The 9029-nt window shown below is 51.6% G+C and overlaps 1 protein-coding gene across 1 annotated transcript; it reads right to left on the bottom strand.

Annotated features, from left to right (window-relative positions):
* Positions 1 to 762: 762 nt before the first annotated feature.
* LOC134057326 (olfactory receptor 14J1-like) lies at positions 763 to 2598 on the bottom strand (the record flags this gene model as incomplete). Its single annotated transcript, XM_062514317.1, has 2 exons — positions 763 to 774; positions 2137 to 2598. Coding segments are annotated over 2 exons (474 nt in total), but the record flags the coding sequence as incomplete, so codon positions are not given.
* Positions 2599 to 9029: the final 6431 nt, after the last annotated feature.

The following is a 9029-nucleotide window of genomic DNA, read 5'->3' as shown; positions in this document are numbered from 1 at the left end:
GAATCCACATCAGGCCAGGCTGGGGGTGCTCAGTGGCCAGTCAGTTGCGTTGACTGGAAGCTTCTCATGGAGCATTTCCAGGGATGGAATGTTGGGTCTGCCACAGCTGTGGTGTCCCAGAGGGGGGAATGTTGGCACTGCCCTGCTCCTAGCCAGCAGGAGTAGGACAGTGATTCTTCACCTGTACTCAGCACTGGTTGGGCAGCACCTGGAGTGCTGTGTCCAGTTCTGAGCCCCCCACTATAGGAAGGACATGGAGGGGCTGGAGCAGTAACAGAGGGGGGCAACAAGGCTGGTGAGGGCTCTGGAACACAAGTCCTGGGAGGAGCAGCTGAAGGAGCTGCTATCCTTTATCCTGGACAACAGGAGGCTCAGAGGAGACAAGGTGGTGTCAGGGAACAGGTTGGACTTGATGATCTTTAAGGTCTTTTCCAGCCTTCCTCAATCTGTGATTGTCTGAAACCACCCCTGCAGCAATTGCAGGATGAGCCCTGGACCTCCTCCTCAGAAGGTGCAGCAGCTCAGGTCCCTCAGCTTCTCCTCACAGCCCCCAAAGCCCATCCTGTCAGTCCTGCAGAGCCTCTCCAGCCCCTCCTCATTGCCCACAACAGGGAGCCCCACAGCCAGACACACCAGCCCAGATGTGCCCCCCTGGCCTGGGGTGCCTCTGGAAAGAGCAGCACCAGGCACTGCAGGACCCTGCAGACAATTCCTGAAGCACTTGGAGGTTGATTCTGCTCCTTAAGGGATGTTCCTATTGAGCTAGCTCAGGAACTGAAATAGGGAGTGGGGCCAGAGAGGAAAGGGCAAACAGGGATGGACTGATTGCATGGGAGGGCACAGGGAGGGCAAGAAGAAGAAATCTGGATAAGGAAAGACTAAAGAAAGGAAATGTGAAGCAAAGGAAATGCTCAGGGCAGTTTGGGGGTGGCTGCCAGGCAGCCCTGGCTCTGAGCAGCAACGTCTGCAGTGGGACAGGAAAGTCACAGCTCATGGGAACAAACTTTCTGTCTGACTTCAGAGGCCACGACAAACCTGAGTGGTTTCCCTCTGGTCCTGCAGGCCTTGCTGGCCCCAGGGGCTGATGGCATTTGTGCTCCCTCAGGTCCCTCTGCCCACAGCAGCACCATGGCGGTGCTGACGCCTGCTCTGTGCAATGCAAACAGGGGCTCCTGAGGCAGTGCTGCCGTGTGTGTGCCTGCAAGGATGGGGCACCTGTGTGAGCTGGGGGAGAGGCCAGGGCTGCAGAGGGGGGATGTTGTTGGCAGGTGCACGAGGACGCTCTGGGACGCTGCCCTGGGGTGTCCAGCGCACTGGGGATGGATCAGCCCCTGCTCTGCTGCTCCTTGCCAGGCTCTCCCCTTGCAGGGACCTTGCAGAGCACCAGCCATGCTGTTTGGGCCCAGCCTGCCCACGGCCAGCCTGGGGCTGCTCCCGGGGCTTTTCTGTGCTCAGCGTTGGCCTGGCCAGGTGTTCTGGAGAGAGCCTGGGCAAGGAGCCTCCAGCCCCCAGGCCCTGCCCTGAGGTGTCAGCGCTGCCCCAGCAGTGCCCATGGCCTGTCCCTGCTGCAGCCCTGGCACTGCCACCCCCAGGGCTGTGCCCGGCCCCGAGAGCACTCAGGCCCTGCAGCAACACCAGGGGCAGGAGGGCAGCGGGGCAGTGGCACGGGAGCAGCACTGGCAACACCAAGTGCTGCTGCTGCTGCTGCTGGGCACAGCTGCTGTGCCAGCACTGATCTGCCCCAGCTCTGCACACAGACATTGCTGCTGCAGCTCCAGAGAAGGGAACAAAAGGGGCATCTCTGGAGAAAACTTGGCTGAGAGATCCCTTATTTCATTTTAAGCCACTGAGAGCACAGGTCCTCAATGACAGAGTGTGTGGCCCCAGTGAAGGTAGAGAGAAACAAAATTACAGATGGCACCAACAGTGACCGTTATTTGTGGACAATATTAAAAAACAAAAACAAAGGGAAAAAAAATGCAAACCAAACCAACAAGAAGTATAAAAATTACTTTTATTACAACTGATTTGCTGAAGGTGGCCAGCAGTTTAATGTTTCTGAAATCGAGTCATCAGTTTGCACACTGCAGCCTTGAGCTCCTGGTTCCTCAGGCTGTAGATGAGGGGGTTCAGGGCTGGAGGCACCACTGAGTACAGAATTGACAGGGCCAGATCCAGGGATGGGGAAGAGATGGAGGGGGGCTTCAGGTAGGTAAATGTGGCAGTGGTGATAAACAGAGAGACCACAGCCAGGTGAGGGAGGCAGGTGGAAAAGGCTTTGTGCCTTCCCTGCTCAGAGGGGATCCTCAGCACAGCCCTGAAGATCTGCACATAGGAGAAAACAATGAACACAAAACAGCCAAATACCAAACAGACACTAACAGCAATGAGCCCAAGTTCCCTGAGGAAGGAGTGTGAGCAGGAGAGTTTGAGGATCTGGGGGATTTCACAGAAGAACTGGCCCAGGGCATTGCCATGGCACAGGGGCAGGGAAAATGTATTGGCTGTGTGCAGCAGGGAATAGAGAAAGGCACTGGCCCAGGCAGCTGCTGCCATGTGGGCACAAGCTCTGCTGCCCAGGAGGGTCCCGTAGTGCAGGGGTTTGCAGATGGACACGTAGCGGTCGTAGCACATGATGGTCAGGAGGGAATATTCTGTTCCAATGAAGAATGTAAAGAAAAAGAGCTGAGCAGCACATGCAGAGTAGGAGATGTTGTTGGTGTGCCAGAGGGAATTGTGCATGGCTTTGGGGACAGTGGTGCAGATGGAGCCCAGGTCAGTGAGGGCCAGGTTGAGCAGGAAGAAGAACATGGGGGTGTGCAGGTGGTGGCCGCAGGCTACGGCGCTGATGATGAGGCCGTTGGCCAGGAGAGCAGCCAGGGAGATGCCCAGGAAGAGGCAGAAGTGCAGGAGCTGCAGCTGCCGCGTGTCTGCCAATGCCAGCAGGAGGAAGTGCCTGATGGAGCTGCTGTTGGACATTTTTGGTGTCTTGACATGGGGATCTGTAAGAACAGTAATCATGGAATAGTTTGGTTTGGAGATGACTTGAAATATCCCAGCCCAGCTTGGTGTCACTTTCCCCCCACTGCCTGCCCAGGGCTCTGCTGCCTGGAGCTCTCCCTGCCAGCTGCTGCTTCCCTGTGCCCAGGGCTGGGCCCTGCCAGTGCTGCCAGAGCCCAGCCCAGCCCTGGGGGCTCAGCTCTGCCCTGCAGACCCCTCCCAGCACAGGGCACTGCCAGGGCCAGCTCTGCCTCTGCAGGCTCTGATGGCAAAGTCAGAGCAACCCTGAGGAGGCTGGAAAAGCAACAGTGATGCTGCCTGTAAGGGACCCTGTGCTAATTTCTTTCTTTGCCTGGTTTATTCAGACCTGAGAGAAATTGTTTTTATTGTTCTCAACCTGAACAGACATATGAATATCAATGTTCAATTTTCCATCCAGGCAAACCTGAGCAGTAGATTATAAAATCAGGATTTTCCCTTTTATGCAGCCCCTGACTTGCTGTGCTCCCTGTATAATCTATTTGGAAATGTTCTGGAGTTAAATGTTGTGCTGGGATCAGTCCTGATCAATGAACCATCCTCACCACACAAGGAGAACACTTCCAAGTCTCACCAGCTGTCTCCTTCCACCCAGACCTTGTCCCCCAGTGCTGTCAGCAGCTCCCAGGGCTGGCTGAGAGCTGTCCCTGGCAGGCAGCAGAGTCCCTGCCCAGCACAGCACACTGGGCTGCAGGACCCTGCTCTGCAGGACAGCCCTGGGCACCCCTGGCTGCTCTACAGGAGAGAGAATCAGAGAATGTACTCACAGAGTCTGTGGGCATTGGGATGTTCCAGCTTTAGGAGATCCCTGCAGGAGCTGCAGCTGCATTGTCCTGCAGCCAGAGGCTTCCTGTGCCCAGGGCTGGGAGTGATTCTGCCCCAGGCACTTGTGAGCATCTTCCCAGCCCTGACTGATTGAAGATCTCTGTGCTGTGCCTGGGATGGCTACAGGCCATGCCCTCAGCCCTGCGGGGCTGGGAGAAGAGCTGCAAATCAGCAGAAAGGTCTTTTTGAAGCTTTTCATGGTTGCCAGGAGCTGCCTCTGTGCTAGGAGCCCAGCCAAGCTAACTAGCAGAGACACAGCACAAGGACTTTAATGACCCTCTTGAGGCTTTGATGCTGTTTACATCAGACACAGTCCCCCATACTGTGCTTAAAATCTTCACAAAAACCCAAAGTGATATTCAAACTGCAAAGTTTCTTGAAGTTTTAACAGACTCCAGTAAGGAACACAACTGAGAAAATGTCCCCATGTTCCAGTTAGAGCAGAACACTGGAGACAATGATGACAGGTGGGGACAAACAAGGGAAAGGTGTCTGTGATGCTGAGCAAACCTGGATGTGTCTCAGCAATGCCAAGGGCCAAGGGCTGAGCCCCAGCCCCTGGCAAGGCAGATCCTGTCCCTCCCTCCTTGCTCAGGGCTCTTCCCGGGGCACTGGGCTCTGGGGATGTGCAATGCCAAGGGCAGCACCATGGGGCGGCCCCTGCCAGGCTGCTGAGCAGGGACAAGGAGGCAATGAGGCCCCAGCACAGCAAGGCTCACTTGTCCCCTGCTGGTCAAGGGCCCAGGGCCAGCAGCCATGGCCAAAGTGCTGCAGCACTTGGCTCTGGCAGGGCCTTTCAGCTGCTGCCCATCCCTGTGCCCTCTGCAGCCCAGGCTGTCCTACGGTGTCCATGCCCTGCCCCTCTGTCCCTGCAGGCTGTCCTCATCCCCCGGCTGCCCCACCTGGCTGGCCCCTTCCTTTGCTGACAGCTCTGTGTCCTGCCTGCCTCTGCCTGCACACACAAAGCCTTGGGCTGCTCCAGACTCCTTCTGGGGGATGTGTTACACCACAGCCCTGCCCTGGGAGAGAAATTCCTTTCTCCTTGGGTCCAGTCTAGGCTCTCCTCTCAACTTGAGTTTCAAGTCCACTGAGCACAGAACTCCTTTGTCTCTGTATTGTGGTCATGTGCCCAAAGCCACCAAACCACACCCTGGGTGATAAATGGGCCCTCTCCAAAGTGTACGCTCTTGAAAACATTCTGCTCATAATGTACGAAAATTACTAGAAGACCAAGGCTGCCAGACCCCTCTGTTCTGCATAATTCCATCTGGGAGCAATTCTCAGGTATATGGAATTTTGGCGGCCACATGCCTGTTTTGGCCATGGCCCCTGAACAAGAAGCAAGATTCTTTCCCATAGAAAGAAAGGAAGACTGCACCAGTGTTTTTTTGGGTGGATGAGAGGTCACCACCTGAGGACAAGGCCAGCTCGAGCTGTCTGGTCTTGTATCTTTTGCCTTGGAGAAACCCTTTTATATGTGGAATATTTTAGGGGGAGCTCCAATTTCAGCGATGGGTAACAGCAATGACAGATGGTTCTTTTCCATAGGAAGGAAAGCCAAAAGCCCAAGTGCTCCAGGGGCAGATGAGAAGCAGCCCTTGACATGCTAAATTCAGCTGGACGTGCCAGGTGGTCTGTGGGATTCCCAGCCAGCCAGATCTGTTCCATGTCCCTTTGGTTCCACGAGGCCCCTCAGTGTCAGAACATTCTCCTTGCTTCTGCAGGGTCACAATGTCCCTTTGGTTCAGAGGAGCTCCACAGTGTCACAATGGTCTCCATGATTCCATGGGGCCTTGCAATGCCACAATGTGCTCCATGGATCCACGGTGCCCTGCAGGATCACAGTGCCCCTTTGGCTGCACGAGGCCCTGTAATGCAACAATGGCCTCTTGGTTCCACACAGCCCTGCTGCTTCACACCGGCCCCTTGGCACCATGCAGCCCAGCAGTGCCACAGTGATGTCCTTGGTGCCACGGGCTCCCAAAGGTGTCACCACCATCTCCATAGGAAGGAAACAGCTGACCCCCCGTGTTGCAGGGGCAGATGTGGGGCAGTCACCAGAGGCCAAGGACAGCCAGACCTGTTGCTATTTGCAGGTTCTGTCTGGGAGTAATCCCTAGATATACGGAATTTTAGAGGTGGAATACCAATTTCAGACATGGAAATCTGGAGGACAAGGACAGTTCTTTTCTGTAGGAAGGAAAGCACAGAACACCAGTGTTTCAGGAGCAGATGAAAGGCGGCCACCAGAGACCAAGGGCAGCCAGAGCTCTCTGTTCTGGCAGCTTTCACTTGGGAGAAATCCTTGAATGTATGAAGTTTTGGAGCTGGAATCCCAATTTTGGCCATGGATGAGTGGTCGAGATGGATGTTTTCATCCCTAGGAAAGAAAAGTGCGAAGCCCAAGTGCTTTGGAAGAAGGTGAGAGGTGGCCACCCTTAGGCCAAGCCAGCCAGACCTGTCTCTCCTGGCACCTTTCATCTGGGGGAAATCCTTGGACACAGGGATTTTTGGAGATTGAATCTCAATTTTGGTTGTGCCTGAATGGAAGAAGAGTTCTTTTCCTTAGGAAAGAAAAAACGGAGGCCCAGTGTTTCAAAAGGCAGATGAGAGCCAGCCCTCAGGAAGCCAAGGCCAGCCAGACTTGTCAGTCATGGCAGCTTTTGTCTGGGAGCTGTTCTTGGAGATAGGGAATTCTGGAGGTGGATTCCCAAATTTTGGCCATGTGCATCTGGAGGTGAAAGTTGCTTTTTTCCTGTAGGAAAGGAAGACACATGTAGCTACAAGGTCTTTTAGAGCTAAAGAGTCCAATAGAGAATTAACACCTGTATCATTGATGCTTTCAACCCAATAACTGAATTCCCATGTCCCTTAGGGTGACACTGACTGACCAACCAGAAACTGCTACCTGAAACCCATGAAGAAGGAGGAAGAAGAAGGAAGATAAAAACTGAAAGAGACAACACCAAAGATCCTCCATTTTGTCTCATACCTATTGCTGTATTATAAAACCCTCCAATTTAAAACCCATCACCATGGGAAAGCACACACTTCTATTTCACTACACACTCGTCATTTGAACTTCATCACTCCTGTCTAGAAGCCATCTCCAAGGAAGGCCTCAGGTCAAAAGCAGTGCTCTCCAGTGGGTCAGTGCCTGCCAGCACAGAAACCTCAAAAACCCCAGGTTTCTGGGATCCAACAGTGCCTCTCTTTTTATTCTCTACAAACCAGGACTACGCAATTCACCTAACACATGTTCATTTCCTAACCCTGCTTGTCCCAGTTTTGTATTAAAATTAGCTCCACACCTCTGTGGGACTGAGCACTGCTCCTTGTTGGTCACTCTGGTGGTTTTCTGGGGGTCCTTGGGATGAAGTAAACAGTCTTCCTCTCCACTGAACTTTTCACCTTGTCTCCTTGTGCATGCTCTTTTTAGTCCTTTGATCATCTTCTGGACTTTGATACCAGTTTTCCTGCTTCAGGGCTCTGAAAAACCCCTTTATGCTGTGGTCCTTGCATCCTGTTTGTGCATTCTAGCTCTTTATCTCATCTTGTATCTTTGCTCTCCTCCTCTTCTTGTAAGCACAGTAAATGTTTAGGAATTCCATTTGCTTTTGTCAGCCCCCTTTTACTCAAAGCATTTCTCGATGCCCAACTCTTGATTCTCAATTTCTCAGACTCAGTCCCCCCATTCCTAGAAAATTTGTAAATTCTTTTACTTAATAATATCGATACCTTTCCCTTTTTCCAGTTTACCTCCACAGCTCTCTCTTCTCGGCGTGTATCCCTCATTGCATCTCCATGTATTGCCCCTAAGGAAGTCAGTGCTGCTCTCCACTTTAACATCTTCCAATTCCAAACAAGTATTGCAATAGACAGCACCAGACTCACATCTGCTAATGTCAGTATGACAATGAGAGGGTGGTGAAGTGTGTTCAAAATCCCAGCTGTAGTTGGTGACCATCCAAAGAGTGCATTCCACCAGTGATGATTTGTGTCCCGGTTTATTCCTTGTAACACTCTGCTTTTCTCTTTTATATCATTCTAGACTGTAACTAGAATCCTTTGCCCATTTTCTGAATTTCTTTCAGCATTTTTGTCAAGTTCTGGCATTTCATGACTAATGAAATCAACCTTACTAATGCAATGTTCATTCCAATGGGTCTAGGTGATAATTTAGGATATATTGTCTAGTTAGATCTCATCAACTGGTGGGATGTGACTGGTGCCAAGTATGAGAAGCCATACCTGACATTCCTGATAAAATTTCAAATATAAATATTAGAATGGTTCTTAGTAGGTAAGATTCCATTGTTATCATCAATTTCCACAGAAGCACAAGCGGTTTTTAAACATGCACAGCCTAGACCAATATATACAAGTACAGTCTTTTGACTAGATTTCTGCAAGTTAAATTACTGAATGTTCTCAACTGCAATGTACTCATTTTGCTTGAGTAAGTTTAAGTTTCAGTTCATTGTCACCTGGTATGACTTTCCAAGGGGCTTCTGTAGCCTTTTTCACTAGGGAATGGTGAATCCAGGCACTCTGTTCCTTGATCTTTACTGCAGGGAAGGCAGTAAGGAGCACCTGGAATGGACCCTCCCACTGTGGCTCCAGAGTTTTCTCTGTAAGAGAATTAACATACACATCATCTCCAGGCTGTGTGTCCTGCACTGCTCCGTCTGTCCCTCTGCTCTGAGTTCCAGCCACATGTTTCTCAATTTCTTTGAGTTCCTTACTTAAGGCTACCATACAGGCAATCATCCTTTCTTCCCCCACTTCAGTGGACAATCCCTTTTGCACTTCATATGGTCTCCCATAAAGCATTTCAAAGGAACTTAGTTTTTCTTTGTCTCCTGGCTTGGTTCAGATCCACATCAATGCCAGTGGGAGAGATTGAGGCCAGGGTAAATTAGCTTCTTGTCCTAGCCTCACAATTTGCTGCTTAATTTAATGATTCATTTTCTCTACTTGGCCACTTGACTGGGGACCATATGGGGTATGGATCTCCCAGTCTATGCCCAGGTGACGACTGATTAGGTGCACTATTTTTGAAATCAAATGTGGCCCTCTATCTGAAGATACTGTGGCTGGAACTCCAAAGTGTGCTATTATCTCTTGTAACAATACCCTGGTTACCTCCCAGGCTTTGGCAGTTC

The sequence above is a fragment of the Cinclus cinclus genome, unplaced genomic scaffold, assembly GCF_963662255.1.
Source record: "Cinclus cinclus unplaced genomic scaffold, bCinCin1.1 SCAFFOLD_32, whole genome shotgun sequence".
Lineage (NCBI taxonomy): Eukaryota > Metazoa > Chordata > Aves > Passeriformes > Cinclidae > Cinclus > Cinclus cinclus.
This window is presented reverse-complemented; position numbering and strand designations above follow the sequence as displayed.